This window comes from Mirounga angustirostris, unplaced genomic scaffold (genome assembly GCF_029215605.1).
Source record: "Mirounga angustirostris isolate CCGP_5_RB_7025 unplaced genomic scaffold, mMirAng1.0.hap1 SCAF_11, whole genome shotgun sequence".
Classification (NCBI taxonomy): domain Eukaryota; kingdom Metazoa; phylum Chordata; class Mammalia; order Carnivora; family Phocidae; genus Mirounga; species Mirounga angustirostris.
In genome coordinates, this window is record NW_026991719.1 from 126,711,063 (window position 1) to 126,734,758 (window position 23,696).

General features: G+C 36.7%; 1 protein-coding gene across 3 annotated transcripts in view; it reads left to right on the top strand.

The window, feature by feature from the left end:
* BRCC3 (BRCA1/BRCA2-containing complex subunit 3) overlaps positions 1–23,696 on the top strand; it is a 58,361-nt gene that overhangs the window by 30,639 nt on the left and 4,026 nt on the right. For 2 of the 3 annotated variants that reach the window (XM_045884697.3, XM_064574787.1), the window contains 3 exons: positions 10,248–10,322; positions 19,238–19,369; positions 19,864–19,907. In XM_045884697.3, coding sequence (XP_045740653.1) covers positions 10,248–10,322; positions 19,238–19,369; positions 19,864–19,907 — 251 coding nt within the window. The remainder of the gene's footprint in view (positions 1–10,247; positions 10,323–19,237; positions 19,370–19,863; positions 19,908–23,696) is intronic. The other variant, XM_045884715.3, reaches the window with a different exon arrangement.

Consider the following 23,696-nt stretch of genomic DNA (forward strand, 5'->3'; position numbering starts at 1 on the left):
ACTCTTAAAACTCGACAAAAAAGCAAACAACCCAATTAAACAGGCAAAAGGTATGAACAGATACTTCAATAAGTATATAAGGATAGCAAATAAGCACATGAAAAGATGGTGAACATCACTAGCTATTAGGAAAATGAAAATGGAAACCATGATGAGATACCCCTACATACCTAGTAGAATCACTAAAATATATACAGAACCAAGTGCTGGCAAGGATGCAGAACCAGAGCTCATAAAATGCTAGTGCAAATGCACAGTGATAATAGTCACTTTAGAAAACTATGTGACTTAGCAGTCTTGTTATCTGCCATAGAGAAAGGAACATATGAAATTATGAAATTATATGCTTTGTCATAACTGCCATAAAATAGAAACAACCCCAATTCCTTCAGTAGGTGAGTAGATTACCAAACTGAGACAGTTTTTTAGAGTGGTTGATGGAAAATTCTGTATCCTTGTTAAAGTGGCTACTGGAGTCTATGTTAAAATTCTTTGAACTGTACTCCCTACACTTCTGACTGTATGACAAAAGTAAAAAAAAAAAGAATGGGTAAGTTATAAGTCATTAGTACATGACTTTTGTGACAAATGATTTGAAAATCTAAAGGAAATGGGTGATTTCTTAGGAAAATACACTAAAGTTGATTAAAAAATAGAAACCCTATTTAGTGCAGTTATCAAAGCTGAGACTGAAAATGGTGATTAAGGATCTGTGATTGTAAAAGACATCATGTTTACATGGCTTCACAGCTGAATTCTAAGTAACCTTTGAAGGATAGGTGGTTCTAAATCAATTCACATGTTTTTCCAGACCATACAGAAAGGTTAAAATCTCCCCAATTTTTTTTAAATAACTAGAATAATTTTAACACCAAAACCTGATTAGAGATATCACAGAAAAAGAAAATTATTGACCAATATCACTTGTAGATGTAAAAATTCAGAATAAAATATCAACAAATCAAATATAGCAGTGTAATTAGGGAATAATACACAATGAGTAAATTCAGTTTAATCCAGAAATACAAGGTTCCTTAAGCTTCAGGAAATCTAAATGTATTATAATTCATTACATCAATAGATTATAGGAGAAAAACCGTAGACATTGGAAAGACATTGACAAAAGTCATTGCTAATGGAAACTGTCAGGTACTTGATGTGTCTCCTCTCATTTAATCTTCCCCAAAGTCCTGTGCCTCCCTTCATTGATGAGGAAAGGCGCTCAGAGATTAAGAGATTTGCTCAAACCTGGCATACAGGGCCACTCTTAATGTCAGGCAGTTATTAGTGAGAGTTGTTGGGGTTTTTACCTGCTGATGTGCATGATTTCTTTATATGTTCTGGGAATTTCATCCTTTGTCAAGTGTGTTGCAACTTTATTGTGCTATTTGTTAGACAAAAACTTTGAAATGAATGTATTTACTGTGTTATCATTTATGCCATTTGTCTTCTTTAAAATACCTTTCTTTTCCTGAAGACCATAATTATAGCCCAAAGTATTTTCTTTTATCATTTTGGTTCTTACATTTAAAACCTTACTTCATCTGGAACTTAACTGAGTTAACCCCTTGTGGTCACATCACTAGTTGTCCTCACATACCACTGATTTGTGAAACAGGCAGTGGCTGAGAGCCTGGGACCTTGAGCCAGCCAACCTGGTTTGAGTCCTGAAGGCACCTTTAACTGGGTGTGTGACTTTGGGAAAATAACTCAAGGTCTCTCTGCCTCAGTTTCCTTATATGTTAAGTGGAGATATTAATTCACTGTTCCCCTTATAGTGTTATTGTGAGAGGACTGTGAAGGAATGACAGCATATGGGATGGGGATGGGGGAGAGTGGGAGCCACTGTGGCTTAAAAGTCCCATGTCCAAAATTAAGGACCACTCCATCTTGTCCCTGTGCATAGTCTGGATCCCAGCCAGGGACAGGGCCCAAGAACAAGAAGTATATGCACTTGAACCTAGGCTGTGGCTCCTACTAGGTGTTTATGTGCCAGGCCCACTTGGGTTACACAGCTGATGGTCTACACTTACCAGGTTTCTGGGAAGCTAATCTAAGGTCATTTTGTCACCTTGAAGGAGAAAGGGTTTTGGTAATCCTACTTTCATTTTACTATTTCCAGAAGAAGGAGGAGACAATATATGGCAGCAAAAACAACAAATATACACTATAGTATTTCTCATTAAATTCATACTTTTTGTTGCTTTTCTAAATAGGATTTTTTCCCTTTTTCTATTATAAATTCTGGATGGTTATTCTTGCCATATAGGTGCTATGTCTTTTTCTAGGTAGGTGATCATAATCTGCAAACAATCAGGAGTGTTCTTATTTCATTGGTATGGACTTACACATAAAAGTTGAATAGCAGAGTTGAGTGGCAAACATCACTGTCTTTCTGAATCTAATGGGGATACTTCTGACGTGCTATCAAGTATGGGTGTTCTGATTTTGTGGTAGGCATCCTCTATTCCTTCATTAACTTAAGGAAGTTTCTTTCTAGTTTACTGAGAGTTTTTAATCATGAATGTCTCTAGTTTTATCATATGCCTGCTTGTCATTTCCTGAATTGGCAATGTGGCTGTTTTCCCTTTTCATTAGTTAAGGTAATGATTTACATTGAAAACTAAACTGAACTGTTGTTGCATTCCTGAGATAAACCCTACTTTCCCATGATGTATTGTTCTTTTAATACAAAGTAAATTCTATTTGCTAATATTTGGCTTAAGATGTTACATCTAGGGCGCCTGGGTGGCTCAGTTGGTTGAGCAACTGACTGCCTTCGGCTCAGGTCATGATCCAGGAGTCCCGGGATCGAGTCCCGCATCAGGCTCCCTGCTCGGCAGGGAGCCTGCTTCTCCCTCTGACCCTCCCCCTTCTCATGTACTCTCTCTCTCATTCTCGCTCTCTCAAATAAATAAATAAATCTTAAAAAAGATGTTACATCTATGTCCATAAGTGACATTAGCCTAAAGTGTTCTTGGCTTGGACTTCTCTTGATTAGTTTTGGTTTCAGGATTATTTTATTAAGTTATAAAATGAATTGGATTTTTTTTCTCTTTTCTGGAAAGACAATATAGCATAATAAATAAGAACGTAGCTCTGTAGCCAGATGCTTTTGTTGGAATCCCGATTTTCCACAATCTTGACTTCTAACACCATAGGTCACTTTCTCCTGTTTTTCAACCATATATAAATGGAATCATACAATATGTACTCTTTTGTGTCTAGTTTCTTTCAATCAGTATTATGTTTGAAAGATTCATCCATGTTGTTACATGAAGCAATAGTTTAGTAATTCTTGTTGCAGTGTTAAGTATTCCATTGTATGAGCATACCACAGTTTATTCATTCTTGAGAGAGTGTTCCAGTTTTTAAAAGGCTCTTATAAATTGTCCTGCTATGAATATTCTTGTTGTTGTGAACATATGTACATTTGTTGGGTATTTCTGTTGGGTACCTACCTAGGAGTAGAATATATAAGTATATGTGTATATATGTTCAGCTTTAATAGATAATGCCAACAGTTTTCCAAAGTGTCTGTACCAGTTTTCACCCCTAACAGCAATATTGGAGAGTTGCTTCTTCCACATCCTTGCCAATACTTGTTCATTTTTGCCATTCTGGTGAGTGTGTAGTAGTATTGTATTGTGGCTTTACTTTGCATTTTGTTGATCACTAATAAAGTTGAAAACCTCTCCATACATTTTTTTTTAGGTCTAGCCTTTTATTCTTATATGAATAGCATCTGTCTTATACATGGATATAGCCCTGAGTTCATAGCCCCCAAATTAAAGTCAAATAATCAGAATATTTTTATTTAGGTTCATAATATGTGTATAACAATTTACTAGGTTGTATTACTTAAAATTACATTTGGTTGAGAACTAAGCAAAAACTCCAAAAATAGTACCTTAAGCAAAGTTAAATTCTCCATCACGGAAAGGAAGTAAACAGGTAGACAGTAAATGGCTGTTATTAAAGGAAATAGGCATCTTCTGTCTTGTTACTCCATTTTACAAGGTCTCCAAATAGCCCAGGATGGATGATAAACTTTCAGACTTACCATGATATTCTAAACAGCAAATGGAAGGAAGTTTTTAAAAAGATCCCCCTCTTTTTAAGGAATCTTCCAGGTAGTACATATAACTTTTTCATAAATACCTTATTAGTGAGCAAGTATACAGTAACAACTAGCTGCAAGAGATGCTAAGAAATATTTTAGCTTAGAGTCAATGCACCCAGCTAGGAATTAGGGCTTTTGTTTACTACGAAAGATACTTAGGGGATATTTGGAGCAGTTTCTTTTACAGGATGTATTGGAGAGAAATCAAGAAGTAAAAGCTGCAGCCCCTACTCCTACACAGATTCTCAAAAGTATTGAGTAGTAAAGACTGTAATGCAGCATTGTGATAGGAAATTCAAGGGGCCTAAGAATCCATAAAGGAAAAGGGCAACCTGGACAGAAACAGAGAAAATATAAGATAGGAACAGAATAAACGTTGAATAAATGAATGACTAAATAAGACTAAATGAGCATTCTATTAGTTTTTTTTTTTCCAATTGAGAACAGCTTAAAGTTACACAATAATGCAAGGGAGTCACTTTAACATTTAATTGCTTATAATGATGGGTTTCACTTTGGGGGCTTAGTGCAAATGTGTGTATGTGTGTGTGTGTATTACAAATATATAGATAGTGCATATATGTGTGTGTGTGTGTATGCCATATATATATGTATGTATATATATGTATATTATATATGTATATATATACACACACACGTATACCTTGCATTAATAAACATCCTTTTTGAAGTTTATATTCCTATCTTTCTCAAAAGGAATAACAGTGGGATGTTCACAGTTATCTTAGGGATGTTGTAAGCCATTAATTAAAAAAAAAATGTCCTGGGATGCCTGGGTGGCTCAGTCGTTAAGCGTCTGCCTTCGGCTCAGGTCATTATCCTGGGGTCCTGGGATCGAGCCCCGCATCGGGCTCCCTGCTCGGCGGGAAGCCTGCTTCTCCCTCTCCCACTCCCCCTGCTTGTGTTCCCTCTCTCGCTGTCTCTCTCTCTCTGTCAAATAAATAAAATCTTTAAAAAAAAAATGTCCTAATTGCACCAGATCCTCCCGTCCCTAAATGGAACATTCCTAAAGCTTATAGGTATTACATATCTAGAGATAAAGCCAACCTCACACCATGCAGAAACAATGAGAAAATAACTTTAAAAATAATACTCATTCATCTTTGTGATATATCCATGAGGGAAGTAACTACTGGCATAAACTTTAAATTACACGAAGGGTGACATCTGTAAGATGACAGAGTAGGAGAAAAACCTCAGGACCAGATGACTTCACAGGTAAATTCTACCAAACATTCAAAGAGGAATTAATACCAATCTTTCTTAAACCCTTTTTTTTTTAAGATTTTATTTATTTATTTGACAGAGAGAGACACAGAGAGGGAACACAAGCAGGGGGAGTGGGAGAGGGAGAAGCAGGCCTCCTGCCCAATGTGGGGCTCGATCCCAGGACCCCGGGCTCACAACCTAAGCTGAAGGCAGACGCCTAACGACTGAGCCACCCAGGCGCCCCTTTCTTAAACCCTTTTAAAACAGAAGAGGGAACACTTCCAAACTCATTTTATGAGACCAGCATTTCCCTGATACCAAAGCCACATAAAGCTACCACAGGAAAAGAGTACTACAAGCAAATATCCCTAATGAACAGGGATGCAAAAATCTTTAATAAAATACCAGCAAACTGAATTCAACAGCACATTGAAAAGATTATACACCATTAACAAGTATACAAATGTGATTATCCCTGGGATATAAGTTGTTTCAACCTATGCAAATAAATCAATTTGATATACCATATTAACAGAATGAGAGATTAAAAACCACATGATCACCTCAGTTGATGCACAAAAACCATAAAAACTCAACAAAAAATGCAGGAAAAGTATAAAAATTCAACAACATAGTTATAGAAGGAACTTACCTCAGTGCAATATTATATGTGCTGCTGAAGAAAGAACTGAAAGCTTTCCCTCTAAGATCCAGTACAAGGCAAAGACACCCACTCTTGCCACTTCTATTCAACATAGTACTGGAAGTCTTAGAGCAATCATACAAGAAAAAGAAGTAAAAGGCCTCTATATCAGAAGTAAAATTTATCTCAGATCTCAGATGACAGATCGCATATATAGAAAACCCTAGACTCAACAACAAAAATCTTAGAACTAATAAATTCAGTAAAGTTGCAGAATACAAAACAAATATATAAAAATCAGTTGAGTTTCCATGCACAAACAACAAACTACCCAAATAGGGAATACAATCCCATTCACAATACTTAGTGATAAGTATAAAATACTTAGGGATAAGCTTAACCAAAGTCAGAGACTTGTACCCTGAAAATTATAAAATATTGATGAAGGAAATTAAGGAAGACAGAATGGAAAGACATGCCATGTTCATGGATTGGAAGAATTAATATTATTAAATGTCCATGCTACTGACAGTGATCTACAGAGTCCGTGCATTCTCTATTAAAATCCTAATGGCATTTTATTTTTTATTTTTTTTTCAAGATTTTTATTTGACACAGAGAAACACAGCGAGAGAGAGAACACAAGGGCATTTAAAAAAAAACTTATTTATTTGAGAGAGAGTGGAGAGGGGCAGAGAGAGAGGGAGACAAGCATATTCCCCACTGAGCAGGGAGTCTAATGTGGGTCTCGATCCCAGGACCGTGAGGTCATGACCTGAGCCAAAATCAAGAGCTAGATGCTTAACCATCTGAGCCACCCAGTTGCCCTCCCAATGGCATTTTTTACATAAATAGAAAAAAACAATCCTAAAATTCATATGGACTCACAAAAGACCCCAAATAGCTAAAGCAATCTTGAGCAAGAATGAAGATGGAGGCATCACACTGACTGGTTTCTAAATATTATTACAAAGCTATTGTAATGAAAAAGTATGATACTGGCATAAAAATTGACATCTAGACCAACGGAACAGAATTGAAGGCCCAGAAATAAAACCACATATCTACAGTTGACTGATCTTCAACAAGAGTGCCAAGAATCCACAATAAAATGAATACATGATTTTGGAAAACCTGGATATCCACATGTACAGAAATGAAATTAGGCCCTTTACTCACACCATATACAAAAATCAACTCAAAGTGGATTCAAGACTGAAATGTAAGACCTAAAACCATAAAACTAGTAGAGTAAAATGTAGGAAAAAAGCTTTTTCAAGAACTTGGCAATGATTTTTGTGGATATGGCAACAAAAGCAAAAATAGGCAAATGGGATTTCATCAAGCTGAAAGTTTCTTGTCAAAGGATACAAAGTTTCAGTTATGCAAGATAGGAATAAGTAAGATATGCAATATAAGACATAAGATGATTCTTCTCTTCCTCTATTGTTTGAATTCCTGAGCCTTATCCTTGTCTTATCTTACTGGGCTTTACAAGTTTTACTTCTGACTTTATTGGGTTACAAATGATTTAGAACCTACATATAAATCAGGTATAGGGCTAGAATGTCATCACACATACAATAAAGGAGAGACCTATGAACAATGAAAATTATGGCACCCATTGAGTGTTCTGGGTTTTTTTTTAACCATCTTAATCTTCAAGACCTTATTTTAGCTGCACAGTGCTATTTTTTTTCTTGCTTGTTCATTTTTTAAACAGCTTTGTTAAGGCATAATTGATATACAAAGAACTACACTATTTAATATATATAATTTGATGAGTTCGGACTGTGTAAATAGACGTGATACCATCACCACAATCAAGGTAATAGACATTTTCAGTACCTCCAAAGTTTCCTTGTGTCCTTTGCAGGTTTTTTTTTTGATTCATTTTATTTTGTTTTTTGTGGTAAGAAGAGAGCATGAGATCTGTCGTCCTAACAAATTTTGAAATGCACTGTATCTTACTGTTAACTATAGGCACCATGTTGTACAGCAGATCTTTAGAATTTATTCATGTAGCATAACTGAAGCTTTATGCCCATTGAATAACAACCCCCTTTATACCTACCCCCATTCCCTGGCAACCACTACTGTATTCTCTGCTTCTATGAGTTTGACTATTTTAGATGCCTCATATAAGTGGAATCATGCAGAATTTGTCAGTTATGGTAATTTATAGTTTCCTAGAAAATTATCCATTTCATCTGTTTTCCATTCTTTGGACTTGAGGATATATGTATTTAACATTAAAAAAAATTTCTTTTTTAAATCTGTTTCATTTTCTTTGTAGCATTTATCATTAAGGGAAGTTATTCTTTTATTATTTACAGTCTCTTTCCCCCCATTAGATTGTTGTCTCCATGATTGTGGGGACCTTGTCTGTCTTGTTGACTAGCACCTAGAGCAAGGCCTGTCACATGGTAGCCATTCCTTAAATATTTCTTGAGTGGATGATTGTGTGATCTGTTTCTTTAAGTATGTCCCCTTTTCCATTGCTAATGCTGTTTACTTGTGTTTTCTCTTTTTTCTTGATTCTGTTGCCAAAGGCTCATCTATTTTGTTGGTTTTTTCAAAGGACCAGCTTTAAGTTCTCCAGATCAATTCAGTTTCTTAGCTTTTTAAAAAAATTCTGCTTTTTTTCTTTATTAATTTCTTCCTTCTGTTTTCTGTATGTTTTATTGTTGCTGTGTTGTTCTCATTGTTGTCTTCATTCTAAATTCTTGAGATAAGGGGCACCTGGGTGGCTCAGTCGTTAAGCGTCTGCCTTCGGCTCAGGTCATGATCTTGGGGTCCTGGGATCAAGTCCCACGTCGGTCTCCCTGCTCCGCGGGAAGCCTGCTTCTCCCTCTGCCTGCCGCTCCCCCTGCTGTGCGCTCTCGCCCTCTCGCTCTCTCTCTCTTTCTCAGGTAAATAAATAAAATCTTTAAAAAGATAAATTCTTGAGGTGAAAACTAAGTTTATTGTCTGTCTTCCTTCTTTTCTGATAAATACTTTTAATGCTGTAAATTTTCCTCCTCACTTTTGCTTCATTCCATAGGTTCCAATGGCTTTTTTTTTTTAAACTTCTGATTTATGTTTTCAGTTTTTATTTTCTCTTCAACCCAAGATTTATTTAGAAGTGCATTTAAAAATTTCCAGATTTGTAGATCTGGGAGGGGGTGGACTTTATTTATTTATTTATTTTGCTATTACATTAATTAAAAATTTTTTTTTTTTAGAGAGAGTGAGAGTGTGGGGCAGGGAGGGGCAGAGGGAGAGGGAGAGAGAGAATCTTAGGCAGGCTCCATGCCTAGCACAGAGTGTGGTGCAGGGCTTGATCTCACTATCTGAGATCATGACCTGAGCTGAAATCAAGAGTTGGATGCTTAACTGACTGAGCCACCCAGGTGCCCCATAATTTTTAACACATGGTAACTGTGGCCTAGGTAATACCGGCTTTATGGAAATTTTTGGATATTTCCTTTGTTACCTAGAAAAGAGGTCCATAGACTACACCCTGTAGGCCACAAGGGCCTGGTGCCTATTTTAGAAATCAAGTTTTGTTGGAACACAGCTGTACTCATTTGTTTACCAGTTACAACTGCACAACTGAGTGGTTGTGACAGAGACCCTGTGGCCCATGCAGCTTAAAACATTTACTGTCTGGACTTTTCACAAAAAGTTTGCTGACCCCTGACTTAAAACATGGTCAGTTTTTGTGACTTTTTCATATGCATCAAAAAATATGTATATTGTCTCTAGGGTACAAGTCTCTTATATCCTCATTAGAATAAGCTTGTTAAGTTGTGTTATAGTGATCCTTATGTCCTTCCTCATAGTTTGTGGTTTTGATTATACATATCTGAGAGAGATGTATATAAAACTCCCATCCACTTCTATATTTTAGTCAGGGTTAGGTTTATATATTTTGAAGCTGCATTGTTATTGCATAAAGAGTTTATAAAGGTTCATAACTATTGTCCTGTTGTGTTTTCCTTAATAAAATATGAAATAGTCTTCTTTGCCCACTTACACATTTATGTATGTATGTCTTAAAGTATTTCTAAAGAATATTATTGTTCCTGTCAGGTTTAGGTTGAACTACATATATTAGGAAAAATAAATAAATAACAGTTTAAACAAGAAAGATTATTTCTTTCTTGGGTAGAAGTCTGGAGATAGGTATTCCAGGGCTCTGTGATGTCATCAGGGACCCAGGCTCCTATCTTCTGCTTCACCATCTTGGTATATGGTTTTCATCCTAAGGTCCCCTCATGGTCCACGAGACTTCTGGAGTTCCAGCCAGCACATCTCCATTGAGGGCCAGAAGGAAGAGGAAAGGTAGGAGGGCAAAAAGGGGCCCATCCTAGCTCAGCCAATTCCTGATAAATGACCTCAGAAATCCCAGAATACAAGTCCATTTCCATCTCACTGGCAGAACTTAGTGAAGTAGCCACACCTAAGCAGAGAGGCCTGTCAGGTAGTTACCAAGGAGGAAGGTGAGACTGGACATTTGGGTCTGCCACTGCCTCTTGCATGTAGCCTTTTCCGTTTACAACTTTTTCTATTCCTTCATTGTCAACCTTCCTCAGTTATTTTGTTTCAGGTATGTCTCTTGTAAATAGAATATAGCAAGATCTTGAGTTCTTTGGTTTTAAACAATCAGAACATCTGTCTTAATAGGTGAGTGTAATGCATTCATTTTATTATCATTGCTGATATATGTGGCAGTATTTCTGCAATTGTCTTTTTTGCCTTCTGTTTGCCATGCTTTCTATTTAATTCTTTTTACTTTCCCTGTCATTTGTTACACTGAATTTTCTTTTTTTTTTCTGTTTTAGAAGTTGTATGTACTGTTTTGATTCTTTTAGTTATTACTCTTAGTGTTTTTTAACATTGTTTTAAAATAATTTCAAATTTACAGAAAAGTTGCAAGAATAGTACAAAGGATTCCTGTGTGCCCTTTACCGAGATTCCTCAAATGTCAACAGTTTATCAAATTTCCATTATCATTTTTTCCTTATACCTATGAATAGTGTTTCCTGAACCATTTGAGAATACGTTACACACATAATGCCCCTTCCATGGACATTTCCTAAAGAACAGGTCCATTCTCTTACATAATAACAATAAAAGAGTCAATTCAGGACATTAAAATTCATACAGTACTATTACCTAGTCGATAGATAGTGTTCAAATTTCACCAGTTATCTTAGTGGGAAACAACACTTTATTTTGGTCCTGGATGCAGGTTCACACATTGCATGTCATTATCATGACTCCGTGGTCTCCTTTGATCTTCTGTGAATGTAGGATTTTTGAAGACTGTAGGCCAGTTATTTTGGAAAATGTCCCTCATTTTGGATTTGTTTACATTTTTCATGATGAGATGCAGATTACGTACTTTTGGCAAAACTACCGCAAAAGTCATGTTGCATTCTTCTCAGTGATTTGTATCAGGAGGCACATGGTATCAATTTGTCCCATTACTGGTGGTTTCACCTTTGACTGGATGCTTAAGGTAGTGTGTTTGAAGTTTTCCACTGTAAAGTTACTCTTCCCTTTGAAATGAGTAAGTATATTGTGGGGAGTTTTAGCATTCATCAGTGATTCTTTCCTAAATTATTTATTACTAAGATGATTATCAAAGGCAAGGTTCTAATTCCATCATTCCTTTTACCAGTTGGGATTCTACTCCCAGGAAGGGCTTTCCCTACCCATTTGTTTATTTATTCATTCATTTATTTATATTTGTGTATATATCTGGATTCTTATTTTCCTCAGTGGGTTCTAATCCATTATTATCATTAGCTATTTTGAGGCATGCATTGTTTCAGAATCAACCAGTGGAAGCCCGTCCCATGTTCTTTTGACATGTTCTCATTATTTGAGTACTGCTTGATTTTCCGCACAAGAAGATGTTCCACTTTCATCTTGTTCTTTCCTGGATTCGGCATTTCTCCAAGGAGCCCTGATTCCTTTTATTTTTTAACAGCTTTATTGAGGTATAATTGCATACAATAAACCACACATGTTTAAAGTAGACAATTTGTTAAGTTTTGACATGTACATACCTGTACATACCATCACCACAATCAAGATAATGAAAATATCCATCACCCACAAAATTTTCTTAATGCCCCTTTGTAATTCCTCCCTTACCACTCCCTGTCCCTCCTGCAACCCCAGAAGCCCTGATCTACAGTCACTATAGAGTAGTCTGCATTTTTTTAGGGAAAAAATATACATATATATAGAATCATATACTCTGTACTTTTTGTCTGTCTCATTTCATACACCAGAATTATTTTGAGATTCATGTATGTTATAGCAGGTATCAGTAGTTTACACCTTTTATTACAGAAAAGTATTAAATTGTATAAATATTACCACAGTTTGTTTATTCATTTGCCTGTTGATAGACATTTGAGTTACTTGCAGTTTTGGTTTATTACAAATAAAGCTACTTTGAACCTCTGTGTACAAGTCTTTGTATGGATATGTGCTCTCTCTCCCCTTGGGGAGATGCTTAGGAGCAGACTGGTTGAATTATATGGCACATGTATATTTAACTTTTTAAGAAATTCCAGACTCTTTTCCAAAATAGTCTGCTGAGATTTTTGATTGGGATTATATTGAATATGGATCATTTTGGGGAGAATTAACATCTTAATAATATTGAGTGTTCCAATCTATGAACATGTTATATCTCTCCATTTATTTAGGTCTTTAATTTTCTCAATAATGGTTTGTACATTGCTACATACAAGTCTTGCATATCTTTTGTCAGATTTATTCCTCCACATTTCATATTTTTATCCTATTATAAATACTTTCATTTTAATCTCAATTTCCTATTGTTCACTGTTACTGTATAAAAATACAATTGATTTTTGTATATAGAGTTTACATCCTACCTTTCTAAATTCACTTGTTAATTTTAGTACCTTTTTTGAAGAATCCATTGGATTACCCACATAGGTTGTCATCTGTGAATAAAAGCAGTTTTACTTCTTTCTTTCCAATCTGGATGCCTTCTGTTTATTTTTCTTACCTTACTGCACTCATTGGAATCTCCCAATAAACTGCTGAATACAACTGTTGAGGGCAGTCATGGTACCGTTCTTCCTGATCTTGGGGGAAATTATTCAGTCTTTTACTATTAAAGTATGATGTTACCTGAAGGGTTTTCCACTTATTGATTTGAGGAAATTTACTTCTATCCCTAGTTTTCTGAGCATTCTCTTTTTCATCAATAATAAATGTTGCATTTTGTCAAATGCTTATTTGTATCTACTGAGATGATCCTATAGTGCTTTCTTTTTTAGTCTGTTAATATTGATGAATTACATTGGTTGAATTTTTATTGCTAAACCAACTTTTCACTCCTGGAATAAACCCCATCAGTCAGGATGAATTATCCATTTTAAGTACTGCTAGATTTGATTTGCTAAAATTTTGTTCAGAATTTTTACACCTATCTACTTGAGGGATAGTAGTATGTAGTTATCTTTTCTTGTAAAGTCTTTCTCTAGCTTTGGTATCAGAAATGCTGGCTTCAGAAAACAAGTTTGACAGTATTGCCTCCTTTTCAATTTAACGGGAGAGTTTTTGTAGAATTGATAGTCTCTCTTCTTTAAGTATTCGGTAGAATTCACCAGTCAAACCTTCTGGGTCTGGAATCTTCATTGTGGGAAGCTTTTCAACTACCAGTTTGATTTATTTAATAGATATAAGGCTATTCAGGCTATATATTTCTTTTTTTTTTTTTTTTTTTAAAGATTTTATTTATTTATTTGAGAGATAGAGAATGAAAGAGAGCACATGAGAGGGGGGAGGGTCAGAGGGAGAAGCAGACTCCCTGCCGAGCAGGGAGCCCGATGCGGGACTCGATCCAGGGACTCCAGGATCATGACCTGAGCCGAAGGCAGTCGCTTAACCAACTGAGCCACCCAGGCGCCCTATATATTTCTTCTTGAGTGAGCTTTGGTAATTTATATCTTTCAAGGGACTTATTTCATCTAAGTATTTGAATTTATTGGCATAAAGTTGTTAGAATAATATCTTTTATTGTTTATTATCTGTAAAATCATTGTAATGTCATCTCTCTTGTTACTATATTGGTAATTTATTTCTCTTTTCTGATAAATCTGGCTAGAAATGTAACAATTTTATTGAATATCTCAAAAAATCACTTTTGTTTCATTGATTTTCTCTGTTTATCTGTGTACTGTTTCATTTATGTCAACTCTGATAAATGATATTGACTTCTCTTTGCTTACTTTGAGCTTCACTTGTTCTTTTTCTATTTTTTTCCCTCTATTTGTCTTAAGGTGTACGGAAGCTGAGTTCATTCATTTGAGATCTATTTTCTTTTTTTATAGAAATTTATGTAAATTTCCAAGTACTCCTTTAGTTGTATCTCACAAATCTTGCTGTGTTTTTCATTTTTATTCAGTTCAAAATAATTTGTAATTTTCCTTTTGACTTCCTCATTGATCCATAGGTTATGTATGTATGTATGTATGTATGTATTATACAGTTTTATTGAGATATAATTACATAAAACATTGTATAAGTTTTAGGTGTAGAGCATAATGATTTGATACATGTATATATTGCAAAATAATTAGCACAAGTTTAGTCAACATCCATCATCTTGCATAGTTACAAATTGCTTTTTTTTTTTAAGATTTTATTTATTTGACAGAGAGAGAGAGAGAGAGCAGGAACACAAGCAGGGGGAGTGGGAGAGGGAGAAGCAGGCTTCCCGTGGAGCAGGGAGCCCGATGCGGGGCTCAATCCCAGGACCCTGGAATCATGACCTGAGCCGAAGGCAGATGCTTAACGACTGAGCCACTCAGGCGCCCCTACAAATTGCTTTTGTGTGTGTGTGTGTATGATGAGAACTTTTAAGATTTATTCTCTTAGTAACTGTCAAATATATAATACAGTATTGTTAACTATAGTCATCATGTTGTACATTACATCCCCAGGACTTTTATTTATGTTACAGTTAGATGAATTTACCTATTAAAGAAAACTATTTTAAAATTAGATAGCAAAGACAAACCCAACTCTATGTTCTATGCAAGAGTCAAACAAAACACGAAGATTAAAAAAGGCTAAAAATAAAGGGATGGGCAAAAGTATATCAGGAACATGGGAACAGTAAGAAAGCAGGAGTTGCAATCACAGCAAGATCAGGATCAAAGGCAAGGAAGCTCACTATTTCTTTTTTCTTTATTCTTTTTTTTGCGTGTATTTTCACTGAGATGATTTTTCCATATTTTATTATTTTTTCTAAGTTTAAGTTTTTATTTTCACTCCAGTTAGTTAACATATAGTGTAGTATTAGATTGTATACAGTATAGTGATTCAACACTTCCGTACAACACCCGGTGCTCATTGCAAGTGCACTCCTTCATCTCCATCACCTATTCGCCCATTCCCCCACCCACCTCCCCTAAGGGGGCCATCAGTACATTCTCTATAGTTAAGAGTCTGTTTCTTGGTTTGCTTCCTCTCTTTTTTCCCCCCTTTGTTCATTTGTTTTGTTTCTTAAATACCACACAAGTGAAATCACATGGTATTTGTCTTTCTCTGACTGACTTATTTCACTTAGCATTATACTCTCTAGATCCATTCATGTCATTGCAAATGGCAGGATTTCTTTCTTTTTGATGGCTGAGTAGTATTCCATTGTGTATACATACCACATCTTCTTCATCCATTCATCTGTCAGTGGACACTTGGGCTATTTCCATACTTTGGCTGTTGTTGATAATGCTGCTATAAACATCAGGGTACATGATTCCCTTTGAATTAGTATGTTTGTATTCTTTAGGTAAATACTTAATAGTGCAATTGTAGGATTATAGGATAGTTCTATTTTTAACTTTTTGAGGAACCTCCATACTGATTTCCATAGTGGCTGCACCAGTTTGCATTCCCACCAACAGTATAAGAGGATTCCTTTTCCTCTGCATCCTCACCAGCACCTGTTGTTTCTTGTATTTTTGATTTTAGCAGTTCTGGCAGATGTGAGCTGATATTGTAGGTTTGATTTGCATTTCCCTGAGGATCAGTGATGTTGAGTATCTTTTCATGTGTCTGTTGGCCATCTGGATGTCTTCTTTGGAAAATGTCTATTCATGTCTTCTGCTCATTTTTTAATTGGCTGCCCATTTTTTAATTGGATGATTCATGTTTTGGGTGTTGAGTTTTATAAGTTCTTTCTATATTTTGGATACTAACCTTTTATCAGATATGTCATTTGCAGATATCTTCTCCCATCGCTTCTCGGCCTTTTGGCTAAGGTCAAGTGCAGATATCTTCTCCCATTCAGTAGGTTACCATTTCCAGTACTCTTCATTTCTGTTTCCATCTGTTATCATTTTCTTTCTTCTTAAATGTCTTTTAATGTTTCTGGTAGTGTAAGTCTTCTGGTGAAATATTCTTTCAACTTTCGTATGTCTGAAAAAAGTCTTTAATTCTATCTTTAAAAAATATTTTCAATAGGTAAAAAAACTCTAGGGTGGCCATTTTTTCTTTCAGAACTATAAAGATATTTCTCTACCATCCAATGAGAAACCGGCTATCATCTTTACCTTTGTTTCTGTTTACTTAATATGACTTTTTTTCTGACTTCTCTTAAGATTTTATCTTTTTCACAGTTTTAAGCTATTTGATTATAGTGTGCCATGGTGTAATTGTTTTCATGTGTTCTGTACTTGGGTTTCATTGAGCTTAGACATGTGGATTTATATTTTTCATCAAATTTACAAAAATCTCAGCTATTATTTCTACAAGTTTTTTGTTTTTTTTTTTCTGTTCCACTCTCGTTTTCTTTGGATATTCCAATTATACACATATTTGGCCACTTGATGTTGTCTCACAGTTCACTGATGTTGTGTTCATTGTTTTTTGGTCTTTTTTTTTTTTCTATCTGTGATTTATATAGTTTCTATTGCTATGTCTTCAAGTTCACTAATCTTTCCTTCTGTAATATTTAATTTCCTGTTAATCCTATCCATTTTCAATCTTTCCTCTAGCTTCCTGTACACACACAGAATATTTATAATGATAATGGTTATTTCAAGAAGCTTTTCTTCTAATTCATCTTTGATATTTCTTGCTCTATTTTGGTTGATTTATTTTTTTCTTATGTATGGGTCACATTTTTCTGCTTCTTCCTATGCCTAGTAGTTTTATATGAATGCCAGATACTGTTAATTTTACTAAATAACCCTTTGAGGTTTCATATCTAGCCAGAAAGCACTTTGCTTATCAGCTTTCTTTTATTGTTAGAAAGAAAACTCATGTATCTGATCTTATTTTTTTCTTTCTAAAGAAAAGTTAATAGGTTTCTGCAACTCTAAGGAACGTTTTGTCACCAAAAATTAAGGAACGTTTGAATTGAATAGACTGGAAGGTGTGGAGAAAGAAAAATGAGTTAGACCAGTCATTCCCAAACTTGGCTGAACATTGGAATCACCTGAGTAGTTTAAAAAATACACTGAGCCAATCTGAAAAGGCTATATACTACATGATTCCAACTATAAGACATGCTATACAAGGAAGGGAAAAACTATGGATATAATAAAAAGATAAGTGGTTGCTAGGGGTTAGGGAGGGGAGAGGTTGAATAGGGAGGATAGAGGATTTTTTAGGGCAGTGAAATTATCCTGTATGATGTTATAATGGTGGATACATGCTATTATACATTTGTGAAAACCCACAAAATGTACAACCCCAAGAGTGAATCTTTTTTTTTTAAGATTTTATTTATTTATTTGAGAGAGAGAGAGAGAAAGAGAGAGCAAGAGGGAGAGGAAGAGGGCAAAGAATCTGAAGCAGACTCTGTGCAAGGCACAGAGCCCGACGTGGGGCTCGATTATGACCTGAGCCAAAACCAAGAGTCAGACACTTAACCGACTGAGCCACCCAGGCACCCCAGTATTTGTGAATTTCTTACCTAGTTTCCCTCAGGGGAGAGAATGGGAACTGAGGGCCACTGGTGAACACTGAGTTAGAACAAGTGAGCATTTATATGAGTAATCCCGTCTACATCATGAATCTGATGGAATCATTGAAAAATCTGCAGCTACTCTTCCCCAGGCTTTGTGATCAATGTGTTCAACCCCAATGGCAACTTCTCAACTAAAAACAGCATCAATTAGCTATTCCCTTGTCTGGGGGAGTGAACATAAGGACCTTGAACTCCCAAGGCCTCCGTTAAGTTTATGAAAGTGGCCTCACATTTTCTAGGAGAGTGGGGAATATTGACTCTGCAAATGGGCTTCTAATTTGCTCCCCAGATGAGCTCAGTTTGAATTCAGTCAACTTTGAAGTTGAGCTACTAAATGAATGACAGGAATGTCTAATCTTTGAGTATACTGTATCCCAAAATTTCTATTAAGGTTATAGAAGACTTCTGATTATGACAACTCGGCATTAAAAACTAACCCATTCTTGATATATATCCAAAGAAAATGAAATACGGATCTTAAAATGATATCTGTACTCCAGTGTTCTTTGCAGAATTATTCACAATAGTCAAGATACAAAAACAACCTAAAGGTCTGTCAATGGATGAATTGAAATAAATAAAAATAGTCAAACTCATTGAAGCAGAGAGTAGAATGGTGGTTGCCATGGCAGGAGTGGTGGAAGGGAAAATGAGGAAGTGTTGGTCAAAGGGTACAAAGTTTCAGGATGAATGAACTCTGGAGATCTAATGCACAACGTGGTGACTACCGTTTACTGTATTATAAACTTGAAATTTTCTGAGAAGGTAGATCTCAAGTATTCTTACACACACACAAAGAATGGTAACTATGAGAGGTAGACGAACCAAGAGAGACAATGGACTCTGAAAAACAAACTGAGGGTTCTAGAGGGGAGGGGGGTGGGAGGATGGGTTAGCTTGGTGGTAGGTATTGAGGAGGGCACATTTTGCATGGAGCACTGGGTGTTATGCACAAACAATGAATCATGGAACACTTCATCTAAAACTAATGATGTAATGTATGGGGATTAACATAATAAAAAAAATGTTAAAAAAAAGAATGGTAACTATGTGAGGTAATGGATATGTTAATTGGCCTGAGTGTGGTGATCATTTTACTCAAAATATCATTATCAAAACATAAATTTGTACACCTTAGATATCTATAATTCCTTTTCGTCAATTATACCAAAATAAAGCTAGAAACAAACAAACATAAAACTGACCTGAATTGATTGTCTTGCAGGTATGAGAGGATTGAAATTCCAATCCATATTGTACCTCATGTAACCATTGGGAAAGTATGCCTTGAATCAGCAGTTGAGCTGCCCAAGATTCTGTGCCAAGAGGAGCAGGATGCATATAGGAGGATCCACAGGTAGAGTCCTCTCTCCTCTCTCCTCTTTACTTCTCAGGGCCTGGTCCCTCTTCTCCTCTTCTTGAGTCCCCTTTCCTTTCACCTCTCTGTGAGAAAGTGTGTTAATAATCTATTTAACATTCATTTCTCTCCTACTGCACTTTGGATCCTTCAAGGGCAATGGTACTTTTTGGATGTTAAAAACAAAACCAAAAACAAGTACATCTTAGCAGCCCTATTGCCAAGCACTGGGTCTTACCCAAGAAATGTGTACTATATGAAGTGAGAGACAGCAATTTCAAATTATCTCTTTGAATTATCTTGAAGTTCTGAATAAAATTACATCCTCCAAATCATGAAAAATTTAACTATAATGGAATTTAAATTATACATATCAATCTAATCCAATTCACAAAGGTCTGGTGCAGTTTATCATTTTGTTACATAGTCTATGACCATTTTGTTTTCCCTTCACTGCTGCTTTGCTACTAACCTGAACTATTTTATCCCTTTAGCCTTACACATCTGGACTCAGTAACCAAGATCCATAATGGCTCAGGTAAGATTTCTTTTTTCTAGAATATAGGCAGTGAGGGTGCCTGGGTGGCTCAGTCATTAAGCATCTGCCTTTGGCTCAGGTCATGGTCTCAGGGTCCTGGGATCGAGACCCTGTCAGGCTCCCTGCTCGGTGGGAGGCCTGCTTCTGCCTTTCCCTCTCCCTCTGCTGCTCCCCCTGCTTGTGCTCTCTCACTCTCTCTCTTGAATAAATAAATAAAATCTTAAAAAAAAAGACTTTAAAAAATAAAATATAGGCAGTGATCTCTGAAATACTCAGCTGACAGAAACAAATTTAGTTTATGTGCTTGAAGTAATAGGTTCAAGTTCTCCTTGAATTTCCTTTTCCAAGAGCTTTGCCATTCATTAATCCTGCTCCCAACTTTTCTTTTGAACCCTGCAGACCCTTTACTCTATATGCTACCTAGAGTAAGGCTGGAGGAAAGACTGGGACGAACTTTATGATCGACTTTCTCAGGGAGGAGGAAGGGCCCTGATTTTTTGTGTTTGCCAGTTTCCACCATGGCTGATTTTAAACAACTAATGTGGCCTCAACCAGCTCACAGACTTCTGAAATTTCAGTAGTTGGCTTTCATGGGCTGATCTAAATTGGTTCCAGCACAGCACTACCAGCCTAGTATGGTGGGAGTTGAAAGAGATGGATAGACAGACAGATAAAAGGGAGGGTATGAAGGAAGAAATCTTTTCATGTCAATAAACACAGAAGGAATTCCTATACAAGGCCAAGGAGCAGAAAACTCAATACAATATACATACTAAATCACTTTTCTCCAGCATACACACCTACCCTACCATACCTTCTCTTTGAATAACCCTGATTCCCAGACCACTTTGTGTAGTCTTTCCCAGTGACTGGCAGAGTCACCAGTGAGGAAGAAAGGGAGGCTTTCAAGTTATAGGCCATTACTTTGAGAGGAAAAGAAGAGATAGCTTGGTATATCTCTCCCATCATTTCTGTCTGGAGGTAAAATATGACGAAGAATTAAAAGTTGGTAGTATATGACATGTAGCCATATTCTAAAGCCACAGTGATTTATTTTATTTTATTTTAAAGATTTTATTTATTTACAGCGAGAGAGGGAACACAAGCAGGGGGGAGTGGAGAGGGAGAAGCAGGCTTCCCGCCAAGCAAGGAGCCTGACGGGGGGCTCAATCCCAGGACCCCAGGACCATGACCTGAGCCGAAGGCAGTTGCCTAATGACTGAGCCATCCAGGTGCCCCACAGTAATTTAAATAGTATGGTACTAACTAAAAAATGAACAAATAAATCAGTAGAACTGAATAGAGCCCACAAATGGGCCCAATGTGTGTATAAGAGTTTATATTTAAGAAAGATATTACTTCAAATCAATAAAAAAGGATGGATTATATACCAGTGTTGGGACAGTTCCTTTGTTTGATAGTTTATTCATTCAGGAAGTATCTGTGTGCCAGCTGAACAAAAGAGACATTCTTAACTTTCATGGACTTCTATTCTTCTATTTCCATTTGGGGGAAAATAGATTCCTAACTAACATCATACACAAAAAATAAATTCCAGATGTAGTTAAGCTTTTTAAAAAATGTTTAAGTTTGTTTGTTTGTTTGTTTATTTATGTAATCTCTACACCCAATGTGGGGCTCAAACTCATGACCCTGAGATCAAGAGTTGCAGGCTCTTCTGACTGAGCCAGCCAAGCGCCCCTAGATTTGAACTTTGACTATTAAATGTGGGATAGCCACTTTGGGAAAGAGTTAGCAATTACAGTTACCAAATGTTCCACCAGTTGTATATATACCCCAAAGAGATGAAAACAGGTGTTCAAATGAAAACTTGCATAGGAATATTCATAGCAGCATTATTCACAATAGCCAAAAGGTGGAAACAACCCAGTGTCTGTCAGTGGGTGAATGGACAAAGTGTGATCCATCCATACAATGGAGTACTGTTCAACAACAAAAAGGACTACTGATAAATGAACCACCTGGATGAATCTCAAGAGCATTATGCCAAGTGAAAGCAGGATTACACAAAATGCTACATACTTTATTGTTCCATTTATATGAAATTCAAGAATAGGCAAAAGTCATCTGTGGTGACAGCAAGTAGATCAGCAGCTGCTGGGGCCAAAGGGTAAAGGGAACTGCAGAGGGCCCTCTGGGCTTATGGAAAGGATCTGTTTCTTCACTAGAGATCATTACCACAGGTACACGTTTGTCAAAACTCAGTGAACTGTACACTTTAAATGGGGTCATTTTATTGTCTATAAATTATGCCCTTTATAGCTCATTTTATTTTATTTTTTAAGGTTTTATTCATTTATTTGAGAGAGAGAGAGCATGAACAGGGTGGAGGGGCAGAGGGAGAGGGAGAAGCAGGCTCCCCACCGAGCAGGGATCCCGATGCGGGACTTGATCCTAGGACCCTGGGATTATGACCTCAGCTGAAAACAGACACCTAACTGACTGAACCACCCAGGCGCGCCCCCCCCCCCCCTTTATAGCTCATTTTAAAAGTTAAAAAAATACAGGAGGAAAATAAAGAGGATATTTTTCAAACTCTGGGAAGACTTGGCTTAATTAAGCTGACTAAGAAAGAATGAAAGACTTGGGATGCCTGGGTGGCTCAGTCGTTAAGCGTCTGCCTTCGGCTCAGGTCATGATCCCAGGGTCCTGGGCTCGAGCTCTGCATCGGGCTCCCTGCTCAGCGGGGAGTCTGCTTCTCCCTCTCCCTCTGCCCCTCCCCCTGCTCATGCATGCTCTCTCTCTCTCAAATAAAATCTTAAAAAAAAAAAAAGAATGAAAGACTTTTATAGAAAAATCAAATTGTTCATAAACATCTTTAGAAGAAGTATGGATTAAGATGGCAGTTTTTCACCTTTTCTTTTGGCAAAGATTAAATTGAGAGGTATTTAGGTGAAGATGTGGGGGAAGTGAACGCTCCCATATACTGTTCCTGGAGGTATAATTTGGTGCAATCTGGAAAATACTGGCTAATCAGTTTTATTTATTTATTTTTAAAGATTTTATTTTATTTATTTGACAGAGAGAGAGACACAGCTAGAGAGGGAACACAAGCAGGGGGAGTGGGAGAGGGAGAAGCAGGCTCCTGGCCGAGCAGGGAGCCCCGCGGGGCTCGATCCCAGGACCCTGGGATCATGACCTGAGCCAAAGGCAGACGCTTAACGACTGAGCCACCCAGGCACCTCTGGCTAATCAGTTTTAAAATAAACATGTACTTGAATCTAACAGTTCCACCTCTAGAAATGTATCCTTCAAAAATTTGTAGGACAAGTATGCAAAAATAAATTTAAAGGGATATTAACCACAGTCTTTGTAATAGCAAAAAAATGGATGCCACTGAAGTGTCCATCAGTAGAAGACTCATTAAATTGGTACATCCATGGGGCGCCTGAGTGGTGCAGTTGAAACTCTTGGTTTCAGTTCAGGTCACGATCTCAGGGTTGTGAGATGGAGCCCCTCATCGGGCTCCATGCTCAGTGTGGAGTCTGCTTGAGGCTCTCTCTCCTTCTCCCTCCCCATCTGCCCCTGCCCTGCTTGTGCTCTTTCTCTCTCTCTCTCTCACATAAATAAATACATCTTTAAATTGGTACATCCATTCTGATGAATATTGTGCAGCCCTTAAGAAAGAAAGCCAGATCTTTCCTGACACAGAAAGATGTCATTGTTATGTGGTAAAAAAGTAACATCCAAAATCATACAGTTTTTATTCAAAAGTATACATACAAATGCACACATGTACACAGGTATGTCATATACATACATCTTGGA